Source organism: Scomber scombrus, chromosome 2 (assembly GCF_963691925.1).
Source record: "Scomber scombrus chromosome 2, fScoSco1.1, whole genome shotgun sequence".
Classification (NCBI taxonomy): Eukaryota; Metazoa; Chordata; class Actinopteri; order Scombriformes; family Scombridae; genus Scomber; species Scomber scombrus.
In genome coordinates this window covers 3,092,476-3,111,432 of record NC_084971.1, presented here as the reverse complement: position 1 = coordinate 3,111,432, position 18,957 = coordinate 3,092,476, and the positions used below count along the sequence as shown (strand labels likewise).

At 37.7% G+C, this 18,957-nt stretch overlaps 1 protein-coding gene across 1 annotated transcript; it reads right to left on the bottom strand.

Moving 5' to 3' along the window:
• Positions 1 to 6,777: 6,777 nt before the first annotated feature.
• On the bottom strand, positions 6,778 to 16,157 carry LOC133998436 (CD48 antigen-like). The gene is made up of 6 exons (XM_062437868.1): positions 16,063 to 16,157; positions 11,911 to 12,210; positions 9,324 to 9,620; positions 9,106 to 9,226; positions 8,401 to 8,468; positions 6,778 to 7,131 (listed from the first exon to the last, which is right to left on the bottom strand). The coding sequence occupies exons 1-5, from the start codon at positions 16,097 to 16,099 to the stop codon at positions 8,432 to 8,434; spliced, it is 792 nt and encodes a 263-aa protein (XP_062293852.1). The 5' UTR covers positions 16,100 to 16,157; the 3' UTR covers positions 6,778 to 7,131; positions 8,401 to 8,431.
• Between the last annotated feature and the right edge of the window lie 2,800 nt (positions 16,158 to 18,957).

The window sequence follows — 18,957 nt, the reverse complement described above, 5'->3', positions numbered from 1 at the left end:
CCTTAACTTAGTGCAGAGATATAGTCGTAATAAACGCACTCGACTACGACTGTACAGTTCCTCAATAGTGCTTGAACTGTTATCTCAATCTGTGAAGACTGCATTTCAGTGTCATAGCTTGAGAGTTTTTTGTTCTTTGACTCTCCATCTGGGAAAAATGTGTCTTGAGCTAAACTCAATATTTCCCCCACTGTCATGTTTTTGTCAAAAGACGAATGTCTGGTTCCCCCACCATTAGTGGCCTTCACCTGCTTGTATTGTTTTTTGTTGAAATCAAAATCCATCCAGCCTAACTCTACCCTCCTCTCTTTTCTTGCTGCATTTCGGTTCCCAAGCCAGGTTGAATTTCTTGGAGGACTTGCACCTGGTGTAGCTCCTGACAGTCGCTGGCGCAGTCGAGTCAATATGTGGTCTCTTCTTGAACTACTGGCAGTTGAACTACTGGCAGTGTGGGATTGCCTACAAAAAGCCACTGTAGCTATCCGGTCTCCCGATTTTGGAATGTACTTTGCCAAGTCACTGTCACTCATCAGTGGTATCACGGATTGATCAATCTATGAGAAATAAGATAACATGGAGGGAATAAGTTATTGAAAAAACAAATAACAGTAGTGAATACAAAATGTATTTTTGATTATCAACACAGTCTGTACCGGATTTAAACACACTAATGATTAATGCCCCCCAACAGTAAATTAAACATGCTAAGACAATTGACCTACATTAAGCTATACAGTTCAGTTATTTTATGTAAGTATAAATAACAATAATGATAGCAACAGTATAGGACACAGACTCGTGGAAAAAAAGTCAAACTTTTCAAAGTGAGGCAATCTCTGGAAATATTTGGTTTTCTAATATATGACTGACATTCAAATACAGTAGTAGCTTATGCCCTTTTTATTCATTGTTTATATAGGGAGTATTTTTACTTTTTTTTCGATAAGATCCAATAATTGCTTAAATAATGGTGTGAGGAAGAAAGCGTTTTTTGCCTGTTCTACTTGATTATGGCCTTTTGTATTTTTGTATACTGAATTCTATCAAAAGGCCACCAGGGGGCGAACGTTTTGGTGTCAAAAGGACTTCCGTCTCTATACAAGTCAATGGAGAATTCACCAAATTTTCACTTGATTTATAAACTCAGTAAACGTTTTCAAAATGTGTTTATGGTCTCAATCGCTAGTTTAAAGCCTTCTTCAATGCAGTATGATGTTCATTTGGGAAATGTTGGCCTCCCTGATTTTATATTTGACGATAAAGCAGGGTATGCATTAGGGCGTGGCTACGTTGTGATTGACAGGTTGATTGGTTCACAGGTTCAGGAGGGCGCCTCATGCTCCTCCTGATGCCCATATAAGTAGAATCCGTTTTTTTTTTTTACCCAGCATGCACCTGAAATTTTCAAGATGGTGCTGTTCAGATCCGATACTATTCGCTTCCAAGCAGCAGTCCACAAACCAATGGGTGACGTCATGGATGTTACGTCCATTTTATAAACAGTCTATGTTTAGCTGTAATAATAAAACTATTCAAACACCATGTAAACATTTTTCATAAGTAAATGTGATTTACCATAAACTGTGAGTTTGTAATTTGTATAGAAAATATTTCCTATGTTTGAGTCAATAGTATAAATCCCTGAGTCATTCTTCTGCAGTCCTGTGATTGTAATGAGTCCAGTGTTTTTATCCCAGTGAAGTCTGTTTGTGAAAATATCCTTAAATATCTGAACTTCCCTCTTGGTCACAGAGGCAACATTCTTTCTTTCCATCACAGGGTCAGGTAGAGTGATGTTTCCTCCCTCAGGTTCTTTATTTCCTCAGTAGCAGCTGAGATCATCACTGTATAATGTAAAGTAATGAAACTGTTAGTTTACAGCTGTAGCTAATAGCACATGTTTCTATAGCAATTAAATATGGACAAAAGCTCCTATAATATCTAACATACTTACATACAGTCCTGGAGGTCATGAGATGTTCCTGTTTCCTGACTAAAAGTCAGGTGATACTCAGTGGTTTTGTATATATGCTTCCTGCAGCACTCATTAAAAACAACACGTTCCACTTATTCTAGAAATGACCACTGACCAGAACACCAAGAACTTCCTGTCTTCAGCACAGACACGGGTCTACCAGCTCTATCCCTCTGAAAACACCAACAACTAACTGTAAGCATAAAAAAGGAGCTGTTCTGATGGAGCTAGATGAAGAGATATATGTCAACATCGAGGAGCTGTGTGACACCATCAGCACTAAACACAAAGGACCAGAGAACACTGGTAAGCCTGTAAATTTACCACATAGTTTATTATACTGGAATATGAACTTTGATATATCTTTTGAATAGCAGTCATGAAAACATTGGTAGAAATCTGACACAAGAATAACTAAACATAACTACTTTCAGTAAAACTCACTACTCATTACTACAGTAAAGAATACCGTTCATTGTTCTGATATTTGCTCTGCAGAAAAACATAAAGCTCAAATCGATTGATGATATATAAGTGAAGTATCCCAATGTGTAACGGATGGTTTCTATATGACTTGAACACCTTTCTTTCAATTATCAAAAACATACCAGCACTGTAGATATTGTAACTAAGAAAATGAGCAAACTGACTTATCACATGTCTGGGTTATAATGTTGGATCTCTGAGATATACATCCTTTTACATTTCGCACAATGTAACATTATAAATCATTTAGTTTGTTTTTAAAAATATATATTTTAAGGTATTTTCATATCTACACACTCTCTCAAGTGTACAGTTATCTTTTCATGTCATGCATTTTGTATTATATGTACACCATACTTATGGTGTATAGTGGTATAGTCTTTAATATTTAGTTGATTTCTGCACATCATATTTAATACCTTGAATCCAAAGCTTTCTTTCATTTGTCTGACAGATTTTTTTTAGATTATGTCTGCACTATTCTCTCATTTTATCACATAATTATGGTAAGAAATGTCATTTTTATCTACAGACGGAGGACAAATTAAAGGAAAAACCAACATTAATAGTCTTAGCAAGGTGTTGGCATCGATTCTACAGTGTGTAAACCCTACTGGAGGGATCATTTGGTGTTTTGATGATGGTGGTGGAGAGTGCTGTCTAATGTTGGTCCAAAATCTCTCATAGGTGTTCAGGTGTTGGGTTGAGATGTGGTGACTGTGTAGGCCATAGCATATGTTTCACATCATTTTCATACTCATCAAACCATTCAGTGACCTCTTGTGTCCTATGGATGGAGGCATTGCAATACTGGAAGAACTCCTATCAGGATCGACATTTTTCATCCTAGGATAAAGGTGATCACTCAGAACTACTTAGTATTGATTTGCAGTGACCCTTCCCTGTAAGAGGACAAGAGTTCCGTTTCCAATAAGGAAGTCCTTGGTAAAATTTAGGAGGTGGGAACTTTACAGGAACTTCCTCTCACTCAGCCCTCTCAGCCGTTGTGTCTCCATTGCAGAGTAGGACCTTGATAGGACCCACTGGACGCTGAAGGTGACAAAATCATTCTGCAACAGTTTCCATCGTTGCGTCATGGTTGTGCGACAGTTTTGACCATGACGTCACAAAGGCGACGCACCCGAAGCATAGCAACTCAACTTGAAGGTCAACATGGAAGGAACTGAGATGGTTGCTGTATTTCTGTACACCTGCAGAAACCAAACATGTGAGAGCAGACTTTGTGGCTGGAGATGAAACTGAAACCTGCTCATCTTACAAAGTGGCTACAGTGTGTGTGGGGCTGCTGTGTTTCGTGCTGCTGACCACTATCATAGCAGTCAGTGTACAATGTGAGTGTTCAAACTGAGAAAAGGTGAAGTTGAGCATGTAAGAAAAAGTAGGTCAAACAGTTTTGTTTTAAAAAACATTTATGGCATGTATAATGTATATGTGTTCTGCTCTTTTTCCTTTCCTGTTAGATGACAGAAACTATAATCAGCTGTCCAGAGACCTGGTCAACCATACAGCAGAAAAAGAGCAGCTTCTGCTCAGATACCATAACCTGACAGAGGAGAGAGATCACCTAAAAGACACTTTCAAGAGTACAGAACTTAAGCTGAACAACGAATAGAGGAGCACACCTGGTGATCATTAACAGCCAAACAGAAATGGTGAGGTTACAAAGACACTAATGCGTGCATTTGAGTGTAATGAAGTGAATGAAGTTTAACCTTTAACACTAAACATTTCCTAAGGTGTTTCTGAATAAGCTTGGAACTCGTTTGAAGTTTTGAATTGGTTTGAAACGATCATCTGACCGAAGTAACTGGATGTGGACTGATGGAAGCTCACCCAGAACCACGTAAGTGTTAAATTGTACAGAGAAAAACATATTTAAATAAAAAGAAGCACACTATGGCAGTAAAATGACGTATTCACTGTCACCTAACAGTCTAACCACAGACCTTGTTTACAGAGTCACTTGTGTAAGATGTGTCTGTTTTACAATTTACTCACTAGGTTTTTAATTCATTTTTTTTTTTTTTTTCCATGGAACTGGGATTACTTTCTCTCTAGGTACTGGCAGTATGGACACTCATCAATGTACTCCAGGACTCCGACATGTGCATCTTTTAACAGCTTTAACTCTGACTGGATGGTTAAGTCATGGACTAGTGAGTCCTGTACTCAGTACCAAAAGTATGTCTGTGAGAAAGAAGCTGTAATGTCCAATCTGTGAGGACAAATATTTGAGAGAAAGGACATTGTACATAAACATCTAGTTGTAGATGATTATAGTCATAAGATTTATCCACACAGGTAACAAGACCAATAGTATGAATATGAATGAAACAATGGATCAAATTCAATGCTGTGTAATTTAAAAAGCATGACACAGGAAAATATCAAGGTATGGCCAGTTTATTTCAACATCAAAAGTGCTTCACATAATACATCAAATGCATTAGGACAGGGTATAAAAGGTACACATTAAAACATAATAAAACAGTTAAAACAGATAAAAAAGGATAACAAAAACAGGACAATCAGCCAATGCCAACTTGGCTGATTGTCCCCTCAGTGCTGCAGACAAGACTTGCAAGGTTTTAACAATTTTAACTGGTTACAACATCGACAAAAATATATGTATCTCGCTCTATAACTATCACATTTAATTTATTCACGCAGGTAACAAAATACTGTACCCAAGATAATAGTTTTTAACCCAAAATGAAATGTGCTGGAGCCAGAAACTACGACATGGTTTGGTCACAACAGAAAGAAAAAGTAAACAGCGGCGCCATCTTGAGTCGTCCGCGATACACAGAGAACTATAAGTTCTGCCGCCGGTTCACAAACCCATTTAAACACATTCAATAGCCTTACAAAATCGACCTACTATCATACTGAGATGTAAAGCAATAATGTGGGTGTTTATGTATGTTTTGAAACATCACCGACCTGTAAAACAGGATAAGAATGAGACAGGCGACAGTTTCCTTCTGTTCAGTGCAGCTTCGCTCAGTCGAATGAGGAAGTAAACAAGAGTCCGCTCAGAAGATGAGTCCAAGAGGGGAAGCAAATCGCCACACTGCCTCCTACTGGTAACACTGAGTAACTCTCTAGCTTTCACTCTTATGAGATAAAAGAGGTAATTATTGAGCATTTTGACCCAAATTAACACATTTCTTTCACAGAAATAATCATTTCAAAATAAAACAAATAAAATTACATAAAATGTGACCTTCCATTTCATGAGCGTCACACATTCATACATAGATGTTCATACATGTGTTCATAAAACTTAAAAACAGCATAGAGTGCATCAAGCCGGATTTTAATTTGGCATTAGACAGCAGCCATTACTTTAAATTAATTTGATTAATTTTAATAAGCTAAATATTGAGGCAGGATATTTCTGTAAGTCAGAAAGCTCATGATATTGAGAAATGTGATGCTTCTGCAGTTTACAGATAAACATTTTCTACAGTCCACTTTACTGTTAGATCCAAGCAGCACAGCAGCATCTAGAAAGTGCTGCTTGATAATCCTGAATACACAGCTCCTCCAACACAAACTCTTCCATACACATGCTATTTATTTGTTGGAAATGTTTGCCCCACAGAGTATGAAATATATGACATTAGAACACAGCAACCACTGATATTCAGTGAGAAGGACCCAACTGCAGACAACATGGCAGACATAGAAGCAGACATCTTAACCTCTGCTTCTGCAACTGACAGGAATGTGTCTTTTGCAGCAGACGTTCATCTTCTTCGTGTTTATTCAGAAAGCTGAATTAATTCTATAAATTGATTTAAAACATTGCATGACACATAATTTGCAACTTTCCAAAGACTTAGTGAATTAATTTTATATTGGCTTGTTTTTTTTAAATTTTTTTATTCTTCAATTGCTAACTTTGTATAAAGTCTTTAAAATACTTTAAAAGAGCCAATTGACTATATATATATAAATCTGTCTACTACTTTATGGTCTTTTCTCCTCCTCCCTCTCTATTTCAATGTGCTTCTCTCTCCTATCCTTTCTCTCTCTCCTCTCCCTTACGTCAAATGTCCGCTGCTAATGTCACATGACTTTCTGTCAGGTGCGGAGGCAGAGGTAAAAATGTCTGCATCTATGTCCTCCATTTTGTCTGCAGTTTGGTACTCTTGGATTCACTAGCAAAGAAATGCACTACATACAAAGCTAAATAAAATAAAGCTAAAATGAATACAATTAAAAGAATAAAATAATTGGTCACGAGACCTTCACATTTTCTCCTTGTGTCATGTGGTGTGTTTGTGTGATAATGAAACGTGTTGTACTTTTGTCAAACAGCTGTGAGACGACTTTCAGCAATCCAGGACCAAAGCCAACTTTGTCTTGTTATTTTGGAAGGACATAGGCAGTTTAGTCTGAAAGACCCGAAAACAAGTCTGGACACTTTTTTGAGGACCACTTCAAATACAAGTTCAATCTGCTGATTCAAGCAGGTCCGCACAAATATTTCACTGATTTGTTCAGCAGTTGCTGTAATGTTGGTCTGAACCATTCCCTGTTGTGTCTGTTTGTGGCAGGATGCGATGAGCCTCCAGTTTATCATACACTGTTATCAGATTGGAGCGATCAACAGTTCCTGAGGAATCTGGTGAACTCCCTCCCTAGAGGAAAACACACACAGAAGTGAGCAATAGTATGAAGAATATGAGGGAGGGAGGTATTTTTACAGGAAACCTGACCTGGGGGAGTACCTGGCAGATTCCAGAGAGAAAGAATAATTCCTGGATGTGTACTTATAGTGAGAAAAGTCCCTGACAACACACAGATACAAGGCTCTTTCTGCTACAACACTGCTGTGAATTTCATTTAACATTTTATTTTGCCACTGATAAATGTAACTGAGCTGCTATTGTTCTGTGTTTCTTGACGATCAAACTAAGCCTTGTAGCATGTGTAAATGGCTTGTGTAAATACTAAACTGACTCTTAAGTGCACTGATGTAGACGAATAAAGACAAAACAATTCACACTGCACGTCTAACCTACTAATCTGAAATGGTCTGGTTGGCTGATGGGTGATACAAGAAGTTACTTTCCAGTGAATCAGATTAAAGGGGATTTATTACTTATAAATCCAGGCCTGTATTCTTTTTGTATTCTGGGGCTTTACTGGAATGTCTTTGCATGATTTACAGTTAAAAACTCATTTTTTTCTTATACTGGCCCTTTATGCAGCCCCTCAGTTCAGCCTCTGTCTGAAAATGGCCGTTCTAGCTCCTGTCTCTTTAAGACCTCCCTCTAAAGGAGTCCACTTTTTTCTGATTGGCCAGTTCTTGGAAGTTGACACTCAGGAGAAAACATCAACAAACCACAAAACAAACTGGGATTTCTCTACTTTATCTTGTTATTTACTCAACGTGTCAACTCATCTAATACATCTGTACATGTTAGAGCCAAAATGCGATCTGATATATGAGATTGGACGATGAGTACAACACATGGATGAATCCTTAGCAATAACTTTAGCAACCAAGTCTACGGGCTTGTGTAATGAGTTGATATCATCGTTGGCAAGGTAGAAAAAAACATGTAAATGAAGCGTTCACAGCAGGTTGAAGCATGTGCTTTGGACTTGCAGGGAGCATTTCTACATACCTTAACCTCAAGTTATGATGTTTAACATAGATATCTGACATCATAACAGTTCATAAATAACGGAAAATCACAATAGCATAATATGTTTCTTGTATGACAGACATGTAAGTTATGATATGTGTGACGCCGCCTGTGAAGCCATAAGAATTTCAGCAGACATGATGTATTTACTTTGTGGGAAGATAGTTACGCAAATATTGTTACGGTTATGTTTGCTCAGGTACAGGATCATGATTAATCATTTCCTAAGGTGTATTTGTGTTTGCAAGTACAAACCTGGCCATGGCTGTTGTCACGTATTTGGACCTCAGTATATAGTATGTCTGTGTTCTCTGATTCGGATTCTGCAGATACAAAGAAAAAGTTTTTAACTTGTGGTTAAGAAAGTGTGTGTATGTATGTATGTATGCATATAATCCCCCTCTCACCCCAGCTGTCAGCTAATTTCAATCACTTAATGGTAGAGCATGTTGTGTTGTGCAGCTTTGTACATGGAAAATAAGCTTTTGTCAAACAAATGAAATCATGCAAACTCCCAGCACTATTTCCATTCACCGCAGTAAAATGTGGAACGTACCATCTGTTCATTCATCAGGCTCTGAGGCTGAATAGACTGGCTTTTATGACACAAACAGATGCTGTTCCCATAATGAGAACTCAAAGTTAAACATTAAATACATCCTTTATATTATAGTGATACACATATATGACCACATGAAACAGCAGACTAAACTATTACTGCTCTTAATAGAACTGTTGTAAACATATCTGTCCTGTCAGACAGGATCCTTTCAAACTAGATTACTCACAAAAGGAATCAAGGGAAGAGAAATATTTTTCACATTTTTTTTTTCCTTTCAGTAAACCCAGCCCAACATACTTAAATACTACTGAGCTTCACACTTTGTATGATCCAGATGAAATACAGACACATATAGAAAATCATAAAGCAGTGAGTGAAAAACAAACAGAAAGTAATACCTGCCTTGTGCTTGGCTTGTAATCGTCTCAGATTTCTTATGAAACTTCTTCTTGACAGTGTGGACAAGAAACGTAAGTACAACAACAAAAACAACAGCCATTATGACTCCTGTCAAAATATCTGTAAAATAAAAACACCCAACATTAATAACACATCATTTAATAATTTTGGGAAAGTTTATTAGTATTTCATTGGTAAGTGTTAAAATGAGTCTTACAATATCTCTGTGTATCTGGGCTTTGACCCCCTTCATCTGCGTTGTTCCTGCAGGATGTTGTGATGTTGACATGAAGAGTCTTATTTTCAGCAGGGTTGGAAGCCTCACATCTATAAGAGGAGTTGAAATCCTGCTTGTGTACAGTGAGAGGCAGAGAGAGAGCAGAGCTGCTCTGGTTCAGTATCTCCTCGTCTTTGTACCACAACAGTGTGGTTTCAGTTTTGTTCACAGAACACATCAAGATGCAGCTGTCAGTGCTCACACTCACTGTGTTCACTGCAGGAGTTGGTACAGGGTCTAAAGAAGAAATTAAGAAAGATTCAAATTGAATGATATGTGTTATTTATAAATTCTAATCTCATTTCTGTTCATACTGCACACATTCTACTGACATTGATAAGTAAAGTTAAATGCATCCTTGAAATCAGGTTAAATGTCTCTTTCTGAGAAAAACCTGAGAAAATGTCCAGTTTGAAGTTTACACATTCTAACAACTGAGAATAAGCAGCTATCATCAGTAAATATCACTGACTTCTCATATTCCAGTTCTGCAGTAATATTCAGTAACATCCTGTTTTAACCACCACAATTACTGCTATAACTTCATAATTGTCTTGCAGTGTTTTCACACTTGCAGTATTAAACTAAGCCTCTGACACTACTATGAGCTATGACTATACTTTAAGTCAGTTCCACACTAAACTCACTCCTTTGTTCAGTTGCATCATATATTAATAATTATATTATATACTATGAACAGCTAAGATACTATTATAACCTATAGCTAATAAAACAAAAGTAAATTGCACAAATCCTCTATCACACAAATACACACATAGAACAACACACTTCACTAGAACAACTCAATCATTATGACCCAACAGTGTCAACCAAGAGTCCAGTCTAACCAGTTCACCTTGGTGGTGTGCAGACTGGTTTTATAGTATCCTCAATATCACACACATGAAAACTATGAAACCACATATAAACAGTATTAATTGTGGTTTAACTGGTAACATTTCATACTGTGACTGATTCTAATTTTTACATCAGTAAGCTACTGTACAAAATTAGTTGCGCTAGATTCCCCCGCTTCTCTTACCTCAGACTTTCAATAGAGACCTGAGGTCAACCTAACCCTGCTCCTCTCCTCATCTCTTACTACTGACTGTGAGATCTTCTACGCAGATAGAAACTGTTAGTTCACAAACTAGAACGAGGACGCCCACTGCAACAAGGTGAATTGACCAACTCAGTGACATCATCAAAATCTGCCACTGCATACACTTACACTTACAACAGTTATCATTAATGGTTAATGATTTATCTCTTACACCTGTTTAGCAGGTGCATCATTCTAGTGGTAGAGACAGTTTCACCTCTTACCACCTTTTTTAAGGATCAAAACAAAAATGGCAGCTAGTCCATCTACCTGAATGAGAACAATAGCCAACAGTTGGGAAACAGATAAAAAATATTTTATATGTGCAAGAGACAGAGTATCAGGATATATATCATTATCAGGATATGAAAGAACCTACTGTATATCAGGATAAGAGAGATTGGTCATATCACCCAGCCCTCATTTAAAGACAGTCCTCTTTCATTAAAAGTGGTGTAAGCAGTGTTCCACTAAGACTAAGATTTAAAAGGAATCAAACCTACAGAGCAGCAGCAGCAGCAGCAGCAGATTTCTCAGAGTTCCTGTTTCCTCTCTGTGGGTTTAAAGTGGTCACATAATGGAAACTGTGTATGTATGTAAGCAGGAAACAAATGAACTGTGAGGTCAGGTGTGATATGAAAGACAAATGCATAAATGAGTGGGGGCTAAAAAATAACAATGACATTTTAAGATAAATTTTGTTCCATTTAAATTACTATTATTAATTTCAAGACAGAACAAGGTCATTGAATTATCAGTTAGCAAACTTAATGAACATGACACTGTGAAGGCATTTTTCAGGAGGCTCTTCAGGCTCCTTCATCTCATGTCAAGTAACCAGCTCAGATGGTCATGCTCAAGATGATACGCAACCAAGTATAATGTGGGTCACTCTGTGAAAAAAGGTTTAAGCAGGATGTCCTCACAGATGGAAATTATGTGATTGAAAACATGGCTTCTTCACCCAGCTGAGAGCATTAAGAATGGCCATTCTGTACGACATCATTTATAAATGTTTGTTGAACATCTTGTCTCTGTTTTTGAAACCCGCCTCAGCTCTTTCTATCTTAACTCATGGAGCATTTATGAGTTGAGTGGTTTCTCTGTTTTGACTTGATGAGCTGAATGAAAATGTTTAAATCCCATATTTCCACAGACTGTGCTGCTCTTTCTCTTCACTGGACATACATTATAAATCTGCCATTTATGCTATGATAGTCACCAGTACAGTTTGTGCTGTCCTTCATCTTATCAATCAGAGCAGACAGAAGACATCTGTGTATTCATGTTGTTTGTCAAGAAAATATTTAGAGTTTGTAAAGTGACATTTGCACTGCTGAGGTCACAAATGGGGCTCAGACATTATTCAAACTATGTTATCACCATCACACTGGTCAGTATACTGGTAGAAGAAATGTGACTTACCATAAACTGTGAGGTTGTAAGAAATAATGAAAATGTTTCTTTTTTTAGAGTCAATAGTATAAATCCCTGAGTCACTCCTCTGCAGTCCTGTGATTGTAATGAGTCCAGTGTTTTTATCCCAGTGAAGTCTGTTTGTGTAAGTTTTATTTAGCATCCTAACATTCCCATTGTCCAACATGGTAACATTGTTTCCTTTAAATAAAACAAATCCAAACTCCGTCACAGGGTCAGGTAGAGTGATGTTTCCTCCCTCAGTGACTGTCAGGTTCTTTATTTCCTCAGTAGCAGCTGAGATCATCACTGTGAAGTATAAAGAGAACATCAGTCAGCAGAGAGTCATATTCTCTGATGGAGGCAAAATGTATAACTTTAAAGAATATGCAGTTATATTAGTGAGATATATAATGTGGAGCTGATCCTCTGGCAGTGAATAGTAAGTTCACTACAGTAGAGTCACAGAATTTGTAATGCAGCTTTAAACAAACAATGTACATCAATATGTATAAAGTCATGTGATCACTGTCTTTGTTGTCACATTTTTAAACATCCTGTTGGACATTTCATTAGTGGAACATCACTGAGTTTCATTTTCCTCTTCATTGTTTTTACAGAAACCAGCAGGGATCCATACATCTGTCCTTCTGATGCTGGTTGGTAAAAACTAACCATTTACAATAATGAAATGTATATATGTTTACAAGCAGCTAATGATATAAAATTGTATCCATTTTACCTTTAACTCCCTAGCTGTAGGTGAAGTGACAGCAGGTAATTGCATTGGATTACATATTTTGTAGAGTTTCTTGTGTTACATTTGTTATCATGGACAAACTATTAGACACTTTCACTCAGGTGTTGGCATTTCACCACACTGACAATGTTGAGGAAGTATCACAGTATCTGTTCCTTCAGATGTAAACATGTTCCTATAGAGCTTCCTGTGCAGACCCAGTTTGGACTGGTCAGATATGAGTTCATACTTTCAGTCCATGCTGTTGATATAATTGTGGTCATAGTTCTTGTTCCCTCTTTGCATAACTGCCATGTCCACCAACTGTATAGAGATAAGAGGCCATAAACAGAGACTCAGAAATGTGACCAGCCAATAGACAGACCAGATGGTGACCTCAGCAACACTGACTTCAGTTCAGTACATGGTCACCACCCATCAGACAGTGACAACGCCTCTGAATGTCTCTCTCCCTGATGCCAAAAGAGCTCTACAGCTGAGCTCAATCATAGATAACAACACAGTCCACCCCTGTACTGACAGTAAGACAGATGCCATGAGAAACTTATTTTTCTAACAAGTCCATACACAAACTTAAGTTGTTACACAGCAACCTCAGTCATTCTGAACTCAGTCATGGCCATACATCCTGTTACTAACTGAGGAAAGCAAACATTCTGATTCAACTCTGACACAACTGTCCAACTTTGCAAACACTTGGATCAGTTCCTTGGAAGTATTTTGTCAGTAAGATCACTATTGCAAAACACTAGCTTAGGACACTCTATTATGTACTTTCAAAATGTGTTGTACACATGTCCTCACCCAACACAAGTTCAGGACACTATACTGCCAAATAAAACCATGATAGAGCCCAGACACCCAAGAAATGGCTTTATCATTTTAGATGCCACTCTCTCTGCGTCTCATCTTAACATTCCTGTTCTCACTAACACTAATGAATAACATGAGAGACACATGTTATATATTACACTATGCCATTATTGTTGTTTAGTATGATTTCATTTGTAACTCTGACTGTTCCTGCTTAGTCAAGATAGTGTCAACCACTGTCCAGTTGGTTCATGAACTGCCCAGATGTTACAATCTAGTATGAACTGACAAATGAACTGTATGAACTACGGACTATACAGAACAATACATTTATGTTTGTGCTCTCAGGATCACACATCAAGTGCAATCCTGAGACCAAAGGGAGGGGAGTTGGCTCTCACTGGCTCACCACATGTTTCAAGAAAGGGAGTCTTTAAGAACAGATGTGAACTCCACCCATGAACCCAGGGTACCAAAAACCAGAGCTCCCCCCTCTCCCTTTCATCTATCTATCTATCTATCTATCTATCTATCTATCTATCTATCTATCTATCTATCTATCTATCTATCTATCTATCTATCTATCTATCTATCTATCTATCTATCTATCTATCTATCTATCTATCTATCTATCTATCTATCTATCTATCTATCTATCTATCTATCTATCTATCCAAACGCTGAATTTAAATAGTTTTTTTTTTTGTTTTTTTTATTGAAATTTATGGTGCAATGCAAGTGTTCACCAACATAACATACAAACAGACCATAAGACACAGCACAGGACAGCGGAGAGAACAGCACTTGATCAGGACCGAAACAAAAGGAGAAACAAACAACCTTTGCGGAGAGAGAAGATATATATATATATATATATATATATATATATATATATATATATATATATACGGCTTCACCGATCGGGTCTGTCTGCCTCCTACTGGGGGTCCGGTGTTGTATATGTGTATGTATATATGTGCATATGAATGCATATATGTGTGTACGTGTTGTTGTTTTTTTGTTATATATATATATTTATATATATATATATATATACATGTTGTATATATTAAAAGGGTTCATCGTTCTACTCCTCCATTCACAATTCTTACTAAAAAGGCAGTAAACAAGGGTATTCAATATAGGTTGTTGTTTTTTTGTTATATATATATATATATATACATATATAGATATATGTATATATATATATATATATATACATATATAGATATATGTATATATATATGGGTCAATGACGTATAAGGATTTTCAACAACTCAATTTTAGAATAATAAAAACAAGCATATCTAATGCAGTAGTTCAAACATTCAGAGTGCTGGTACCTGAAAATTCATATTACAATTTAAAAGTGATTTTAGTGGGTGTTTTTCAAGATTAATTGGCACTGGCCTTAAAAAAAAGTCATGTGGTGCGACCATGATTCATCTTGAAATATCTTATATAAATAAAAGATCATCATTTACAAAAATTTAAAAACAAAATGCAAATACTTTGTTTCCAAATACTTTATATTACTGAAAACTTGTAAAAAAAGATGTGAAGCGTGTTAAGTAAATTAATTTATTTCAAGATGAATCATGGTCGCACCACATGACTTTTTTTTAAGGCCAGTGCCAATTAATCTTGAAACACCATCAAAGTTTCCCATTGATGGTGTTATTTATATTTATATTTTTCCTTCCCATATTAAGAGAGGGGGAGTAGGCCCCGCCAATGAATTTAAATAGTTAATTGGGATTTATTGCAATTTTCATCTATTTTGTTTTATCAATAGAATTCTATTATTTAGCATTTCACAACAGTTTTTAAGTCCGTATTAACAATGTAAATAAATGAACACTGATTCACTTTAATAAAGATACTGACATGCATGCTATTCTTGCCATCACCATCAAAGTGTGACGGTGCTGTATCATCAACTTCAGTTTAACTGAACAATCAGAAAAAAACTACTTTCTTGGTCACTCAGTTCTCCGCACTGAATCGATCATTCAGAATGCAGAATATACTGTAGTACATCATTCTGCAGAGTATAGGTTATGGTGCCCTGTTTGGCTGTATTGTATTCTATGTATATATGCATGTATGTATGTATATATGCATGTATGTATGTATGTATGTATGTATGTATGTATGTATGTATGTATGTATGTATGTATGTATGTAGGTATGTTTGTATGTTTGTATGTTTGTATGTTTGTATGTTTGTATGTATGTATGTATGTATGTATGTATGTATGTATGTATGTATGTATGTATATATACATACATACACACACCATATGACTTTAGATGCATACCTGCAGGTGCAGTGAACAAAGCAAACATTGGACCTGACAGTATTTTCTCTTTAAGATGTATTTCATATTTGCACCAGTGCTATATTTGACTTGTTTACTGTTTTAAACCTCTACTACCTCTAAGCCGATTTCTACTTCCTACATATTCCTGACTACCCAACGTTCACACAGTATACACAGCACACTCTTAACAACTTATTACAGTAGTATTATTACATACCTCAAATAAATACAGCAATTGGCTAAAAAAATAACAAACAAACTCACCTATAAAAAAGAAAATGAGTCTCATCTGCGCCTCCATCACAGAGTTTATAGAGAGATACACATTGTCTGTTAATTCCTCACATGAGATTCCACATTTGAAAGCGTTACAGAAACAGAAAACACGCTCACGATCTTGTCTCGACCTGCTCTCAGTCTTTCTTCAGTACCAAGTGTTCATGCAACCAGCCACTGAGCAGAGTTAGGGGCGGGTTATAACGTCCGTAGTTAAAAGAGGAAAACAGACAAACAGGTTTAACCCGTCCAAATGAACCGCGGTGCACAATGAACACATTCAGGCAGCAGCCTATAAATGCACAACACATGATGTGTGTTACAGAGAACATTGTCAGAGAAAACCCAATAGCAAACAGCACTGTGTGAGTGTGCTCAGTGACTGTTGACATGATGTCAGCTCTATACTATGAGGGGCCATAAAAGCCATATTTCATTCTGGCCCTGACTGAAACACCACCACACGGCCCGCCCCTCCCCTCCCAAGGTTATCAAATTTTGCCCTTTGAGCTGAGTCTGACCGTGGAGAGAAGTCAGCGTCAGTGTATGGAAATGGGTAAAACCCAAAAGCGCAAGGGGGGCGCAGAGAAGCTGCGAGATAAACGGCTGAAAAGCCTACAGGTGGACGCAGCAAAATGTGCCAAGATCACAGACATGTTCACCACAAGTTCGACTTTAGTAGGGCCGTAGACAAGTGCACAGGCTGTCGGAGTGGCACACAGCCTTGTGCAAGTGCAACAGTGTAGTAAGGATGGAGAAGGAGCTATTCAGGCGAATTTGGAGGAGGAGGAGCGAGAGAAAGAATTTACCCTGCAGGGACAGATTGAGGAAGAGGTCAGAGTAGCTACTGTCAGCCCGGTAAGAAGTATGTGAGCAGAAATGTTAAATGTTAGCAGAATGAAGAGGGACGTTTCATGTAGGGAGTGCGGAGGGCTGTTGTGTGTGTTTGTGTGTGTGTGTGTGTGTGTGTGTGTGTGTGTGTGTGTGTGTGTGTGTGTGTTTGTGTTCGATTGACATGCATTTGAGTTTCTCTGCAACCTGCATCAGTAGCAAAGAAGCTTAAAATATGTTATCCACAACAAATCAATGAGTGGTCGGCCTCAGAACGCGCTCATATTTTTGAAATCTGAAGTCAGTCATGATTGGTCGAAATTGTTGTCAATCTTGACGCAGTACAACAAGCAAACCTATCAAATTTATTTGCGCATACAGGCAGGTACACACACGTAGGCTACACACACGCACTCAGAAAGACACTGGAATGACACAGAAATTATGATAGCCCGTGGAATTAACAATGAAAATGTTTTGAGATGTGTGTATCTTCACTTACTAGTATCTTGGGAAATTGTAATCTAATTATCTGGGGCTTAAAGCGTGCAAATGCTCCACATAGGAAATTATTACAGGAGTCATTTTATTCAGTCAGACTTAAAACATGCATAATAATAGTAGCCTATAGAGCAGTGGTCTCCAACCCTGCTCCTGGAGAGCTACTGCCCTGCATGTTTTAGGTATCTCCTCACTCTAACACACCTGATTCTAATAATCAACTCGTTATCAAGCCCTTTGACGAGCCTCAGCTGCTTGATAACGAGTTAGAGTGAGGAGATACCTAAAACATGCAGGGCAGTAGCTCTCCAGGAGCAGGGTTGGAGACCACTGCTATAGAGTTTTGTGCACAACCAAGAAAGCAGGGATGTTTTCTGTGCAGCTTGACACAACTCAAGATATTATCAATCAATCAATCAATCTTTATTTGTATAGCGCCAAATCACAACAAAGTTATCTCAAGGCACTTTACACTACATATTACAGGGAAAGAGCAGTGTTCTGTGATTTTGAGGTTCGTCACGGATGCAGTCCATGAAAGGCTGGTTGCAGTCGTACAATGCAGCGCAACTACAGGACAGTCATTTGTGACTCTGTTAACTGAAGTCCTTGAGCGTCTGAAATTGGACATAGGCCTGTGCATCAGCAACTCCACAGATGGAGCCTCTAATATGCAGGGGCAATACAGTGGTTTCTCTGCATTAATGGCATCCAAATACCCCACCCATCAGCATGTGTGGTGCTATGCACATGTCCTGAACCTCGTGTTGTCTGATACCACCCATAGTGTCATTGAAAGTGGATCACTATTTGGCCTGCTGAACGACATTGCTATATTCATCAGGGAATCATTTACAAGGGTGAGTGTGTGGGAGACCGAGAGCCAGGACAAGCGGCACAAACGCATTTCAACGATTGGAGAGACGAAATGGTGGGCTAAACATGATGCCCTGAGGAAAGTTTTCAGAAACTATGGTAGACCTCATGGTGGCCTCTTTGTTGAAGTGGTGTCCACATAATGAAGCTGAAGACACTTGCATCAAATGCACGAAACAAAGCCAGAGGATACCAAGACGGCTTACTCCGATATGAAACTGTGCTAACAGCTCAGTTATTCCTCCGGATATTTGAGTTCACCTCACCACTATCAAAATACCTACAGACCAGAGGAATGGACATCCTCTCAGCACATAGGATGGTCACCACAACACAAGATTCACTGAAAAAGATAGCAAGAGATTTCCTGGCCGTCAAAGATGCAGCTGACTGTTTTGTCCATTGGGCAAATGAAAAGCTAGAGGAGCAGGATGAACTAGATTTGGAAGTGGAGGCTGCACTGCCTCAAAAAAGGGTGAAGAGGAAGAAAGGCTTGCCATTGTATTTGTCTTGATGTTTTAAAATCTTGTCCTACTTTATTTCATTCTTATCATATCAGTTTGATCTTTTTATTTTATTTCTTTTGTCTCTTAAACTCTTTATTTACCTAATTTTGGTGTCTTAGGTTTTTGCCCTAGCCTTTAATTAACTTTTTCTCCTATCATCTCTTATTTT

Coding starts and splice junctions, on each gene's coding strand:
- LOC133998436 (XM_062437868.1), bottom strand. CDS start 16,099: ATGGAGGCGCAGATGAGACTCATTTTCTTTTTTATAG. Junction 12,211..16,062: donor ACTCATTTTCTTTTTTATAG/GTGAGTTTGTTT, acceptor TATACTTCACAG/TGATGATCTCAGCTGCTACT. Junction 9,621..11,910: donor TTACAACCTCACAGTTTATG/GTAAGTCACATT, acceptor TTTCTTCTTTAG/ACCCTGTACCAACTCCTGCA.